The following is a 15556-nucleotide window of genomic DNA, read 5'->3' as shown; positions in this document are numbered from 1 at the left end:
TGGTTGATACAAGTTTTCAGCACCTTACCAGGCACTCTTTTGGGGCCTGCTGCCTTGTGAGGGCTCACCATCCTGAAAGATGGCCTGCTGTCGGCCTCTGTTTTCAACCATGTGTTAGCCCATCTTTTCGTTTTCACCTGATCCTGCACCAAAAGTATAACAGTTGGTAAATTGGAATAATTGTTTTTAACTTGAAGGTTTTGTGTTCAAAATTAGGCTCCGAGCTTACTCTGTTGATTAGATGAATAATACATGAACACAATAATTTATTTTTTGGGTTCAAACATTTTATTCAGGATGTGTTATTTTTCCAATTATTGTTATCTACAGTAAAACGTAAGTACTTAATGGCATGGAAAATCAAATACCTTGGAACTGCTGAAATAATTCATTTCTTTTTGAAGAATAAAATAGGAAACTAGGTAGCCTAATCACTAAAGAGTGTTGCTAAAATGAAGAGTTTCTGATGAGAATTGTTTAGGACCCTTTTAAAAGTAAATTAACTTTTCAAAATATTAATGCAATAAGGCATTCTTGTGATTTTTACCTGTTAAATGGAACTTTTATGTGATGACAACAGTGTTTACTATCTTTAAGAAGATCATTCCCACTACATCCTCAATGGCAGTTAAACTGCTGCTACTCGTCTGGTGGAGGTACACCTACAATGCTCCTGGGGAGGATTTAGATGATGGAAAAATTGTTTTTCAAAGTCAGGTTTGTGAATTGGAGGACAGCCTACAGGGTGTTGTTTCCACGATCCTGCTTCCACTGTTCTTCTTGCTGATTGAAGTCATTGATGTTATCAAATATTGTAGTAACTATAAACACTGTTTGCCTGTGCGGAAGGAGCATGCTTAGGGTGATGCAAGGTGTGTTACTCAACGGGGCAGCTCTCTCCTTGAGGTTGTAGGTATTGTTGGAGCTGCTTTCATCCAGGCAAGTGAAGTATATTCCTTCACATTGCTTAATAGATGACGATAGTGGCAAGGCTTTCGGGATTCAAGAGATGAAACCCTGTTTTGTACCCTGCCTAATTTTGTGAAGCAGACTTCCTGTTCATCATTTATATTTGTGAATGGAGATCTGGCAAGGTGTAACACAGGTTGAAGTAATCCTCTTCTCCAAGATTAAATGCTAAACTTTGTAAGGCATGTTCAAACAACTTCCAGAATGCTGCACATACATTACAAGATTATGCAATAGGATAAACATATTCTCAGCATTTAATTTCAGGTTGTAGTAAACACAATACTTAAATGAACTTTGCACAATTTGCATTGCTTTCTCTGTGTTTATTTGGAGTCACAGAGTAAAGCAACACCACGCAGAGTCCAGTGATCTGGATTCTGTATTGTTTTCAGATAGAGAGAGAAGATGAACGTCAGATCAGTTCTCCTGGGCTTCTTATACACAGGGCATGAATACATCGCCCCCTGCTGTTTCTTGGAATCAGGAGGTGCAGTGGCACTAATGGCATACACATGAACTACTGGAAGCAAGGTGAACAGTACCTGCAAAGACAATTGGAAAGCAGAGTCATTCAAAGAAATGCAAATAGGTGTACAGAGGCAAACCCTTCGGCCCACCCATCAAGTATCTACGTATATTAATGCCATTTTCCAGCACTCATTTTGCATCCTGCGGCGCTCTTGTCAATTAAGTGTTCATTCAGATGATTTTTAAATTTCGTAGAGTATCTGCCTCCGCTACTATCCATTTTAGATTACAACCACCCCCTGAAAAAATGCTTTTCCTTTGATCCTTTATAACCCTTTCACTCCTCACCCCTAATCTATGTTTTCTGGTCTTGGCTGGCCCTTGCAATGGGGGAAAAGGTTTTTTTTTAATCTTGAATCTTTTAAAAGAGAATTAGTAAGAGCTCAGATCCACTGTAAGGAGGAAAGGCAAAGATGGCAGAATGAAGGAACGATGGATGACAAAAGGTATGGAGGGACTGATCAGGTAAAACAAAAGGAAACCTATGGCTGGTATGAGCAACTGTAGAGTGAAGGAATAACAAGTGTGCAGGAGAGAAGGCCAAAAGGGACCATGACATATTCCTGACCATTAAGATTAAGGAGAATCCCAAAATCTTCTCCAAGTACATCAGGAACAAGAGGATAAGAATAACTTTGATGCTTCTTCTGACCTAGTGTTGCATCTTGGAGTGCAAATCCAAAAAACTCACAGATGCAGGAAAGAAGTATCAGAATATAGTTAAGTATTTTGTCAAATCTTATTATTAATTATTAACTTTCTCTGGTACTAATTTATGATCTTTCAGGTCTTTTATTTTTATATTCCCCCTTATCTCATATTTTTCTTACGTACTTTGAGAATGGATGTGCTGCAACACTTAATTATCGCTTGCAGTTCCACAAATTGGATGCAATCAGACACACACCGATCACAACATTTTTAAAAGCTATAATTTAACCTCAGTTTGTGTCATTAACAAAGGGAGCAATGAAGGTCTTGGGGATGGTAAGCTCTTTCCACATTTTTCTGTTTGCTCTGATCTTGCCACTCCATTGTTTTGTTTGTCAGAATAAATCATGAAAAATTAACCTGTTTCTGTTTTTTTAAAAAAAAAACTATATAGTCATAGAATTATACTGCACAGAAAACGGCCCTTCAGGCCGTAAATGTCCATGCCAACAAAGATGCATATTCAAGCTAATCCATTTAGCCCATAACTCTCTAAACTGCTGTCATCCATGTATATTCACATACTACTTAAATGTATCTACTAACCTGCTTCAACAATATCCTTGGACAGCTGTGTAGAACAATTGAGTAAAATTCATACAGCTTGGAAACAAGTCCTTCAGCCCAATCCATCCATGTCGATTTTGTTGCCCAATAAGTTAGTCCCATTAGCCTGTATTTGGCCCACAGTCCTCGAAAACTCTCCTATCCACGTACTTATACTAGATGTCTTTTAAATATCGCTAATGTGCTTGCCTCTGGTGGGTCATTCCAAATATGCACCATCCTTTGCATGAAGAAGCTGACCCTAATGACCCTTATGAATCTTTTGCCTCTGATATTAAACCCATGCCCTATTGCTTATAGTGGCCCTTCATTTCACTCCCTATGTCAGTCATAATCTTCCATACCTCTATTAAGTCACCCCTCATTTTTCTATGTTCCAAGGAATGAAGTCCCAGTCTAGATCCAAATTGTTTATATAAATTATTAAACAAGGATCCCAACAGTGACCCTTTTAGACACATCCACCACCTTCTGCTTCTGACCAATTATGAATCCTGTCCACCATCTCCTCCTGGATCCCAAGCAGTCTAATCTTCCAGAGTAGCCTGTCATGAGGTATCTTGTTAAAAGGCCTCGCTAAAGTTCATAATCAATAATGTCCACTGCCCTACTCTCATCTACCTTCTTGCTTACCACCTCAAAGAGCTTCTGGATTGTTTTTGTTGCCCTTTCTAAATAACATTATCACATTAGTCACTCTCCAGTCATCCAGAACTTCACCTGTGGCCAAAGATGAAGAAAAATTTTCTGCAAGGGCCTTCACAATTCGTTCCCACAGGTCTAAAAATTCACCAGGTGAAGATCTGGGTATTTATCCATCTTCATGCATTTTATGACCTTAAGATATAGGAGCAGATTAAGATATAGGAGCAGATTTAGGCATTTTGGTCCATCATCTACTCCACCATTTTATCATGGTTGATCCAATTTTCCTCCCAGCCCCAATCTCCTGCCTTCTCTTTGTATCTCTTCAGGCCCTGACCAATCAAGAATGTATCAACCTCTACCTTAAATATACATGAAAACTTGGCCTCCACAGCTGCCTGTAGCAAAGAATGCCATAGATTCAAGACACCTCAATGCGGTCCAAGACATCCCACTCATTTCCTTCCATTTCCTTAGCTCATTGTTTTCTCCATAATAAAAACTGAAGATAAATATTCATTTAAAATCTCACCCATTTCCTTTGGTTCCACACACAGGCTATTATTAAGGACTTATTCTCTCCCTAACCACCGTTCTACTCTTACTAGACCTATAAAATTTAGTTTGACATATTCATTAGCAGAAAGTATGATTAGAGTAACACTAACACTAAATTTGAGGGAAAAAAAACCTCCAGTGAAGAATCTGCAGATTTTCTCTTGTTTGTGATTGGATTACTACACTGCAGTCTCTTCCAGGGATGCCTGCCCGGAAGAAGTTTAAAACTTCCCTTCGACAGGAGGACAGTAAAACCCCCTCTCACTGCTCCCCCACTGTGATCTCTGCAGCCACCAACTCCTCGACCATGTGCTCACTGAGCCCTGCTACCACAGCCATATATCCTTTTTGGAAACATGTCTTTGCCACCAGCTTGTACCATGCTTCTTATAAGCCACTCTGCCACCTTTTAAATCTACTCAGCTTTTTTTTCTCCAGCCCTGCTGAAGGGACTTGGTCCAAAATATCGACTGTACTCTCTTCCATAGATGCTGCCTGCCCTGCTAAGTTTGTCTGGCATTTTGTGTGTGCATATTGCTTGGGTTTCCAGCATCTGCAGATTTTCTCCTGTTAGTGCAGAATTCTATTTGAGCAATAATGTCAACAGAAACATCTAAATGTGATCTCATGTAGTAGTTTTGCAGCTAAATCTTTTTAAGATATTAAACCAAAGTTACTTTGGGTTTGTAACATGAATAAAAATGACCATGTTACATTTTTTATGAGATTAGAGAAGAAGGGTATATCCCACAGTCAACATTACTAAAACAGATTGTCTGATCATTATTACATTTCTCTTTGTGGGAGCTGACTTTGCACAAATTGGATGCACGATTTCCTATGTTAGTACAGTAATCCCACTTCAAAAATCAATCTTAAAATGGTTTCTGACATCCACAATAGAAAAAGAACAACATAACTGTAGACCTTTCCTTTTTTAATTACAGTCTGAACACTGAAAGACCTTCAGAATAAATACAAAGATTTCAACCTGTGCCTAAGTGCTGTCATAAATTACTGTTTAATCAAAATGTGTTCAGCAAGGGACTGTGCTGGGGCATCTGATGTTTAGAAAAGGGACTGATGGTTTGCTGATGATGCAAAATTCTGTGGAATACAGGTTGTGAGGACACAAAGTATCAGCAAAGTTTATGAAAGTAGCCAGAAAGAAGGCAGATATTGTATAATGTGCAGGAATATGAGGTTATCCTATTGGTAGGCAGAAAAGAAAAGCAGAGTATTATATAAATTATGTGAAATTAATAAATATTAGTGTTTGGTGAGATCAGGGTGTTCTCCTAAAAGAAACAAAGGATGTAACTATGCAAATAAAGCAGGTGATTAAGAAGGCAAATAGAATGTTGGTCTTCCATGCAAAGTGATGGAATACATCAGCCACATAAGGTTTTCACAACTTTATGCTTCAAGTATTGATATGATATTCTACATTCAGGAGACTTGCCTTAGAGGCTGGTGCACTGATGTTTCACTAAATTGATTACAGGGATTATTTTATGGAGGAAAAAAAGCAGTTTAGGAGAACAATACATATATATATCAGATTCTTTGAAATAGGTAAAGTATTGACAGAACTATACAGAGTAGATGCTAGGAGGATTTGATGTCTTATCTCTGTCTCATATACAGCTCAATGAAAATCTTGTATTTCATATTAAACGTTTAAAACATAGAAGAATGTCATTTGGCCCATTGAGTCCATACTAGCTCTGAGTGATCCCATCAAACTCGATCCCCTATTTCCCTGCAATCTGTTCTCTCCTACATGGGCAATTAAATACTGGCTCAACCTGGCAAGCCAACATTCCATGAATGAACTTTTTAAAAAAAAAAAAAAAAAAAAAAAAATCCTTTAACCTTCCCCCATCCATCCCACACCCACCAATTCTCCTATCACCCACTTGCCATTGACTGATTTAGAGTAGCTAATCCACCTAGTAACCAGTACGTTTTGGGAATGGAGAATGAAATGGGAGCCCCCTGAGCAAACCTACACACTCTACACAAATGACACCGGGGATCAGAATTGAACCCCGACTGCTGTGTTTGTGAGAAAACGGCACTACCTGCCACTGAGCAGACATCCCGCTGCTTCCCATTGACAGTGCTGAACTAGGTGAAACTAGTTACTTGTCTACTAGAGAACACACAGAAAGAGAAAGGCTCTGGCCCTTCTGAAAGTTCTTTTAATTTACCAGCTTTTCTCCAGTATTTTATTTTTTTATTTACTTTTATTGAGCTACAGCACAGAGCAGGCCCTTTTGCTCCCTCAAGTTGTGCTGCCCAGCAAATGCGATTTTAACCCTAGCCTAATCACAGGACAATTTAGAATATTCAATTAACCTACCAACTGTTACATCGTTAGACTGTGGGAGGAAACCCACACAGTCACAGGAGAACATACAAACTCCTTACAGACGGGTGGTAAATGAACCCAGGTCGCTGTTACTGTAAAGTGTTGTGCCACCCACTACGTTACCATAAGGCTAGAAATGTTAGCCAATGATGCTATGAAATTTAAACTGCATGCCTGAAAATTAATTTACTAGGTCAATGTGGACTGAAAGGCAGCAAGTTATGTAAACCAAGTGAGATTATACAAAGTCACGAGTCATCAAACAGAGTAATGAATGGCGATATAAGAGAGAAAGAGTTGCACCTCAAGGATCTGTCTACCCCAAATAAACTGGAATATGTGAAAGAGACCACGTCATTATAACTTATTGATGAGGACAGTGAATTGCACTATACCATGAAGCCCTTCAGTAAAAACTTTGACAATGTATTAGCTATTTTATAAGCATATTGTAACCCACTTAGAAATGAAACGTGAACAATATTGGCTCTTTATTTGTTCAGAGAGAATCTTTTGGTCCTTCCTTATTGGGGCTAGGCCTGTTACCAGATAATTGCAGATTTGCATGAATCACCTGAGATTGTTTATGGGATTTGGGAGTCCAGCCTGAAAGAATGAGACAGATTTAAATACAGAAATACAATATTCTGCATCTTTCCAAAACTGGCTAAAATGCTGTTAGCCAATAGAAAGAATTATATGCAGTAAAGAGGGAGGCAAAAGTCAGAATAGGAAAAGTACAGCTTAGCTTGCTTCTACGTTGGAAGTATGATGGGCTGCAGCAGAAGCAGTTTAATCAAAATGTCCAGTCCATCAGAAAAGTCATGTATATATAGATAGAACATCACTTCCACAAATACCATGTATTCAAGGGATCATTGAATGTCAATGGAGTACCATGCAGGAACAGAGATGGGGACAGATCCAGTTCTACTGAATGCAATAGGATGAATTCTGTGTGAAGAACACCAACTAAATAAACTTACACTAAGATAATGGTGCGTGAACCACACATAACTTTCCAATTGACTGCAATGTGTAGGTCCTCTCAAAGTTAGCTCTTCACCTTCAGATCATACAGTTGAAATCAAAAATCAGGTGCCTTTGGTATTTATTTATACAGTATGGAATAGGCCCTTCTGGCCCTTCGAGCCACGTTGCTCAGCAACTCCCGATTTAACCCTGGCCTAAGCACAAAACAACTTACTATGACCAATTAACCTACTAACCGGTATGCTTTTGGACTAAGGGAGAAAACTGGAGCACCCAGATAAGTCAGAATTGACCTCCAATCTCCAAAACCCGAGCTGTAATAGCATCGCACTATTTGCTATGGTAACATGGCACCCAATGAGGGTTCAAATGGTCTACACCGAGCTCCCTCAAGGTAGTGAATCAAAAGATAAGGATTTTGTTGTTACAGACTGAAAGGGTGGCACAACTATACTTGGAGATTGTACAGTCCAGCAGATGGGATCAATAGACACTACAACAATATCCTGGAGGCAGCCAAAATAAGATGGATACAGTGGAATCTCAGAGCTGACAAAGACCAGTCACCAGTGGAAGTAAGAGACAGGGTGATGTTAAAGGGTGACCAACACCTGAGATGGCAGTGATGCACAAACAGCACTATCCCACATCAACTGAAATCAGGAAGTAAAGTCTATCATGTTAAACATCTGGAGGACTTTGCATCAAAGCTTACAGAAAGTGGACGGTTTACTTTGCTGTTTATCCTCTTATTCATTATTAAAATGGATTTATGTAAGATTGAGTGGGTAGTCCTTTAAGAAATTCACACGTTAGGTCTACCCAAAAGGCAATTGGAGCTTAAATTGGTCAACTTCTGCAGTGCAAAACAGTCAATAGAAAATTTTCTGGTGCAATTGAATTTATGTTGACTTGTTTTTGACTTTTGTTATTGGTACATATTGGGGACGTTTGCTCTTTGGAAGCACTTTGGTAAATTCTTACATATCATTTGGATCAGACTACTTAAGTATTTATGACTGGACAAAGTTGTGCTTTTTCATTTTCACAAAAATAATTAAAACAGAATTAAAGTTTTAACTGAAAACTAAAAGTTAATTGGGGCTTGAGTTTAAGAGCCACAAGGTGATGTTGCAGCTCTATAAAACTGGTTAAACCACACCTGGAGTAATGTGTTCAGTTCTAGTTACCTCATTATAGGAAGGATGTGGAAGAGAGGGTATAGAGATTTACCAGGATGCTGTCTGCATAAGAGAACATGTCTTGTAAGCAAAGTTTGAGGAAGCTGAGGCACTTCACTTTGAAGTGAAGGAGGATGAGCGATGACTTTATAGAGGTGTATGAAGAAGCATAAGATAAGAAGCATAGAGGACCACCAGCACCTTTCTCCCAGGATAGCAATGGCTAGTATGAGAAGATATACTTTTAATGTGACTGGAGTAAAGTATAGGGAAATTAGGGACAATAAAGACACCCTTAGTTAGGCATGTATATGAAAGAAAAATGGAGGGGTTTGTGAGAAGGAAGGTCTAGTCTGATCTTTAAGTAGGCTAAAAGAAGGACACAACATCGTGAGTGAAGGGCATGTACTTTGCTGTACTGCGCTATGTTCTATTGTTCTGTGCTAGAGGTTTGCCATAATCTTTCAAGGGTCACTTGATTCTGGCATGGTCCTTGCAAATGTCACTCCACTATTTAAGAAGGGAGGAAGGCAAAAGAATGGAAATTATTGGCCAGTTAGCCTAACCTCAGTGGTTGGGAAAGTGTTGGAGTCTATTATTAAGGATAAGGTTTCCAGTACTTGGAGACTAATAATAAAGAAAGTCAAAGTCAGCATGGTTTCTGTAAAGAGAAATCTTGCCTGAGAAATCTGTTAGAGTTCTTTGAGGAAGTAACAAGCAGGATGGACAAAAGAGACCCAATGGATATCATTTACTTGGATTTTCAGAGGGCGTTTGATAAGGTGACACACTTGCGGCTGCTTAACAAGATAAAATCCCATACTGTTACAAGAAAGATACTGGCATGGATAGAGGAATAGCTGACAGGCAGGAGGCAGCGAGTGGGAATAAAGGGGGCCTTTTCTGGTTGGCTGCCTGTGACTAGTGGTGTTCCTTGGGTCAGCATTGGGATTGCTACTTTTCACATTGTTTGTCAATAATTTGGATAATGGTCCTGCCAAAGGGTTTCGGCCCGAAACGAGAACTGTACTTCTTTCCATTAACGCTGCCTGGCCTGCTGCGTTCCTCCAGCACTTTGTGTGTGTTGCTCGAATTTCCAGCATTTGCAGATTTTCTCTTGTTTGTGATTTGGATAATGGAATTGATGGCTTTGTGGCAAAGTTTGCGGATGATATGTAGATAAGTAGAGGGATAGGTAGTGCTGAGAAAGCAATGCAATTGCAGAACTTAGATAAATTGGAAGAGTGGGCAAAAAAGTGGCAGATAGAATACAGTGTTGGGAAATGTATGATAATGCATTTTGGTAAAAGGAACAGTAGTGCGGACTATAATCTAAAATGAGGGAAAGTTCAAACATCAGAGGTGCAGAGGGACTTGGGAGTCCTTGTGCAAGACTCCCAGAAGGTTAATTTACAGGTTGAGTCTGTGGGTAAAGAAGGCAAATGTAATGTTGGCACTTATTTCAAGGGGAATAGAATATAAAAGCAAGGAGATAATGCTGAGGTTACATAAGACACAAGTAAGGCCACACTTGGAGTATTGTTAACAATTGGAGTGTTGGGCCCCATATTTCAGAAAGGATATGAGTCCAGAGGAGGTTCATGAAAATGATTCCAGGAATGAAGGGGTTAACATATGAGAGTTTGGCAGCTTTGGCCTTGTACTCACTGGAATTTAGAAGAATGCGGAGAGATCTCATGGAAACTTGCTGAATGTTGAAAGGACTAGATGAGGTAGATGTGGAGAGGATGTTTCCTATGGTGAGGATATCCAGAACTACAGAGCACAGTCTCAAAATTGAGGGGTGACCTTTTAGAAGAGGTAAGGAGGATTTTTTTTTAGCCAGAGAGTGGTGAATCTGTGGAATGCTCTGCCACAGACTGCAGTGGAGGCCAAGTCATGAATATATTTAAAGCAGAAGTCAGGGCATCCAAGGATAGGGTGAGAATGCAGGTGTGTGGGGTTCAGTGGGATCTGGGATCAGCCATGATGGAATGGCGGAGCAGATTCCATAGGAATGCTTCTGTGTCTTATACTTACCTTTGGAGATGATTCCATAAGCCTTACATTTTTTTTGTCCCAGCCTCCTCCATCCAGAAATAGGCCATAGACATAAACACCACCAATATCTGCAGCAGGAGGAGCATTAACATCTTCTTTCATCATTCTGGTGACTTCATTATAAAGAACAACACTATCTAGGGCCCAGCCTTTGTTCAGATTCATCCTTGTGGTTTCTTGTCGCATTGCCGTCAAAAAACCCTGCAAAGAGATATCTCACTTTAGATTTCTTTTATACAGATGTAAGATCTACTAAATACAGGTATCTATACAATTCATTGAAGGGGAAACAAAAAATGCATTCCAATGTTAACTTTACATGATTTGATATATGGATGATATTTGAAAAATTCCTGCATTCAAAACTTGAAATATTGTTTCAATATTGTTTGTAAAATTAATATTGTATCACAATATATTACTCCAAGCTGGCTCTCCATGTTATCTTAGAGACCTTCTTTTCAATTGTTGAACAATGATCAGTAAGTAGGCTGTACTAAGATATTTTCAATCAGTTTATCCAATATACAGTGAAAATGGATGTAGCTCCTGGATATCAAAATAATTTCCTCATTTTGAGTCAGTAACTGTTCATTGCCAAAGTTTGTAAAGGGACAGATTCAGATGGATCCTGTCAGCCAAGTGATGGCATTTATGGGCAGACTATCTGAGGTCCGACCGCCAAACGGGAACATTGGCCAAATGAAAATTTGACAAAACTCCACTGCTGAAGTCCACAAGGGGATGATTGGTACTGGAAATGTCGGCCAAGGGCTAGCATTCACGGGTAAACTACCAGATGACCAACCACCGAATAGCTATAGGGGACACAAGAATATGTTCTCTCTGGCCATATCAAGGAAGTAATAGATTAGTTTTATTAGAACAAGAGTACGTGCAAAGCTCTCAGTGGTCTTGATGTCATCAGAACTAAGTACCAGGAAAAAATTCATAATTTCTTTTATGTCACTAATGCCACCCTTGTCAAGGATCCTATCCTGTGACAAAACCACAACAAAAGTTTCCTTCAATTCAAAAACCTTTGCTACCAAGTGTTCTAGGTGCAGGGAACAGAAAGACTGTCTGTATGTGGCACACCTGTGGAAACTTGCCCCTCTGGCAATTGAATAGGGATAACAATATTGAACAAGAGAGCTGGTCACTTATGTTGTATTTTCCTTGGTCGCAATGGAAACACGCTGTATATCATTATGGTATAGATATACCATATCACATCAACTGTATCCCACTACAAGAACATTGGAACAGTTGTGTAAAATGCACAACAGGAAATCATTGGAAGGAAATGTTGTGAGTGACAAGATCAGCTTTCTTGGGATGTGACTATCATTAGCAAGACCAGCAATTACAGCCCAACATTAATTGACCTTGAGAGTCAGTGATGACCCATCTTCTCAAACTGCTGCAGTTCTTTTGGTGAAAGTATTTCCACAATGTTAGTAGAGTTCCAAGATTTAGGCACAAAAATGCTGAATGTACGGTGATAAGTTTTAAATCAGAATGGTATCTGATCTAGAGAGGAATTAGCAGGTGCTCCATAGTGTACATTGCCCTTTTCCTTTTTGTTTGTGGAGGCTAAATGATTAGGAACTGCTGTTTTATTGGCTTAGGGATATAATGGTAGTGCATTTTGTACTAGATCCATTGTGCATCCTTGCTGAAGGGTATGAATATTTAGAGTGATGGAAAGAGGTACCAATTTGGTGGGGCTACTTTGCTACATTCAAAGTGGTCCATCTGTTATAGAACTGCATTCATTTAGACAACTGGAGAGTATTCCATTGCACTTTTTTGTCACAGTGTTGATGGTGAAGAGGCTGTGGTGTATCAGGAAATGAGCCAGGAAATCCAGTCTCGAAACCAGGATATTTGCTCTTGCATCAGAGTATTAAGTTGGTACTGCAATGATATTATATTATATCCCCAGGACATTGATAATAGGGAACTGGAGAATGGCAATGTAATTGAGTATTAATAATAGTTGGTTAGACTCTGTTGGAGATGGTTGACACTTTTATGGGACATATATTACTTTTCAATGCTGCTGAGCTGATTAGGGAATAATCGAAAAGAGATCCTCAAGATTGCAGAGAGACATTGATAGGATGCAGAAGTGGGCTGAGAAGTGGCATATGGAGTTTAACCTGGAGAAGTGTGAGGTGGTACACTTTGGACAAACTCCAAGGCAGAATACAAAGTAAATGGCAGGGATACTTGGTAGTGTGGAGGGGCAGAGGGATTTGGGTGTACATGTCCACAGATCCCTGAAAGTTGCCTCACAGGTGGATAGGGTAGTTAAGAAAGCTTATGGGGTGTCAGCTTTCACAAGTCGAGGGATAGAGTTTAAGAGTCCCAATGTAAATGGTGCAGCTCTATAAAACTCTGGCTAGGCCACACTTGGAGTATTGTGTCCAGTTCTGGTCGCCTCGCTATAGGAAGGATGTGGAAGCATTGGAAAGGGTACAGAGGAGGTTTACCAGGATGCTGCCTGGTTTAGAGAGTATGCATTATGATCAGAGATTAAGGGAGCTAGGGCTTTACTCTTTGGAGAGAAGGAGGATGAGAGGAGACATGATAGAGGTGTACAAGATATTAAGAGGAATAGATAGAGTGGATAGCCAGCGCCTCTTCCCCAGGGCACCACTGCTCAATACAAGAGGACATGGCTTTAAGGTAAGGGGTGGGAAGTTCAAGGGGGATATTAGAGGAAGGTTTTTTACTCAGAGGGTGGTTGGTGTGTAGAATGCACTGCCTGAGTCAGTGGTGGAGGCAGATACACCAGTGAAGTTTAAGAGACTACAGGACGGGCATATGGAGGAATTTAAGGTGGGGACTTGTATAGGAGGCAGGGTTTGAGGATCGGCACAACATTGTGGGCCGAAGGGCCTGTACTGTGCTGTACTATTCTATGTTCTATTATTAAAACAATAGTATATTTGCCTAGTGACTCACTGCAGGTCAGTAGCATTGAATAAGCTATATAGTATACTGCTGCCGTAACAACAAATTTCACACACAGATTGATTAAATAAATAAATAAATAGACATATGTTGGTGATATTAAACCTGATTTTGATAGTTTGTTGTACAATGGCTCTGAAATTTATTCCATTGACTTCAACATTTAACACTACAGACCAAGGATGAAATTCTCAATCATAAATATGCATCAAATGATCTCAGTTTGTAATAAGAATGCATAAAGATAATTATGAAAAAAACACACATAAATTTTGATCCAAACCCATATTACTGTGGATATAAGTCTGTAAAGAGCAAATCAGAATTTAAAGATGGTTATGGGAAGAAGAGGCGAATTGGACCAAGCAAACATCGGTTAAGCAACTTACTTTGATTCTGGGACATTTTATATCAGAAATACAAATGTGTAAGAAACAGTTATACCTTACTCACACTAGTGTGAATAGATGATTAACTTGTTGGCATCAATTACTACAGGTTCCAGCATATTTGAATTAGGTGTATTACTTCAGCGATACATTTATTTCGATCTCTGTTTTACAACAGTTTTGACTTTGGTGACAGTGTTCTACAATAACTGAACAGGGAGTAAAATCTCTGGACATAGTGCCATTCTAGAGGCAAGACAAACAAGACCCACCAATACTCCTCGAAAATACAACAATGCCAGATTTTTGTTCATTTATTCTAGAGTCTTGGCTACCCACCTCGATAAATGTTGACTACATGCATCAGGCTCAGATTGGTAAGACATTCAGATGTGGATCAAGCAGGTCGTGCAGCCCAGCCCTAACATGACAGGCCAGGATTTGTTTCATATTACTTCATGTGAATAGAACATTTCGGAATTTTTTTTATTTGTTGCAAAGGTTAGATCAGATATTTTAAAAAATCTGGTTTGCATTGCCATAGTTGGGCTGGATGAGTTTCAGGTCTTAATTTCATTCCTGAGCACAAACCTAATTAATTTTATTCAACAGAGAGAACACCTGGTGATCAGAAAATAGTCACAGACTGTATGAGAAATGTTACATTCTATTCACAATTACTTTTACATTGAGCCAGTGCTGTACAACCTGCTCCACAATACAATGGCACAAATTCCTTCACACTGACAGTGTGATTAAGCCAACAAGCAGGACCAAATCTCCAAAGAAACAAGCCAGAAAACTGCCAAAAGATGAGTCTCATTGTGCTTAAAGAGATTCTGCTCAGAAATTAATTGTGACTCAACACAATTCAGCCATATATAGAGACTGATGCACTATACACGATCAAGAACTTTCACTTGCAGAAACTGTTGAAGTCTCTGGTTGGTTGGATGATCACTGTTGAGAGAGGAAGGAGGATTGGTGACTGGGGTTGGAAAATTGAGGCAATGCCATTGGCTGGGGAATACTGGGATCAGCTGGTGGTTGGACCGTGAGTAAGTTTAGGGTACTGCAGGTAACTGTGGTGTAACCTGGGGGCAAGAAGTAGGTCAGCAAAGGAAAATTAGAAAACCTTTTCACAGTGTCCATGAGACCGGCTTCCAAATGTATTAGAAGGGACCTGCTTAAACAATTGTTAATCCTTCTAAAACGTATGAGTCTCTGTCGGACCAATCTATGGTTTCAACTAGTACAAAGAAGTAGTTATTGTAACTTTCTGACCTACCAACCCTCTACTGCAAGTATTGGCTAGCAGTTTGTTTGGAGGGATCATTTCAGGGGATCATGCCACTCCTTCAATTGTTCAGCTGAGCAGAGAGGTGTCGGGAAACTTAGTTGTTCCCCCACTGGGCCTCCACTCAGGGTCTCTGGAGAAGCACATTCCCAGCAATCTACCAATGAACTTCCGAAAGGAAAAGACCCTATTCCTGAAGGCTTAGAGGGACCACGCCCCAGGGTGTCGTTACGGATAGTCGGAAGCGATGCTAAAGCCATCCTCGACCCCGGCGCACAGGTCAAGTTGTTGTACAGTT

The 15556-nt window shown here is 39.7% G+C and overlaps 1 protein-coding gene across 2 annotated transcripts in view; it reads right to left on the bottom strand.

The window, feature by feature from the left end:
• Nucleotides 1-285: 285 nt before the first annotated feature.
• The window catches only part of dnah5l (dynein, axonemal, heavy chain 5 like), a 297168-nt gene continuing 281897 nt past the window's right edge, over nucleotides 286-15556 (bottom strand). Inside the window, exons 75-76 of one of the 2 annotated variants that reach the window (XM_072253688.1) lie at nucleotides 10570-10791; nucleotides 286-1514 (exon numbers count right to left, since the gene is read on the bottom strand). In XM_072253688.1, coding sequence (XP_072109789.1) covers nucleotides 1296-1514; nucleotides 10570-10791 — 441 coding nt within the window. In that variant the 3' untranslated portion in view covers nucleotides 286-1295. Of the gene's footprint in view, nucleotides 1515-10569; nucleotides 10792-15556 lie in introns of those variants that run through there. The other variant, XM_072253689.1, reaches the window with a different exon arrangement.

This window comes from Mobula birostris, chromosome 3, assembly GCF_030028105.1.
Source record: "Mobula birostris isolate sMobBir1 chromosome 3, sMobBir1.hap1, whole genome shotgun sequence".
NCBI lineage: Eukaryota > Metazoa > Chordata > Chondrichthyes > Myliobatiformes > Myliobatidae > Mobula > Mobula birostris.
Note: the sequence above shows the minus strand (reverse complement) of the source record. Positions and strands in the feature narration are given on the sequence as shown.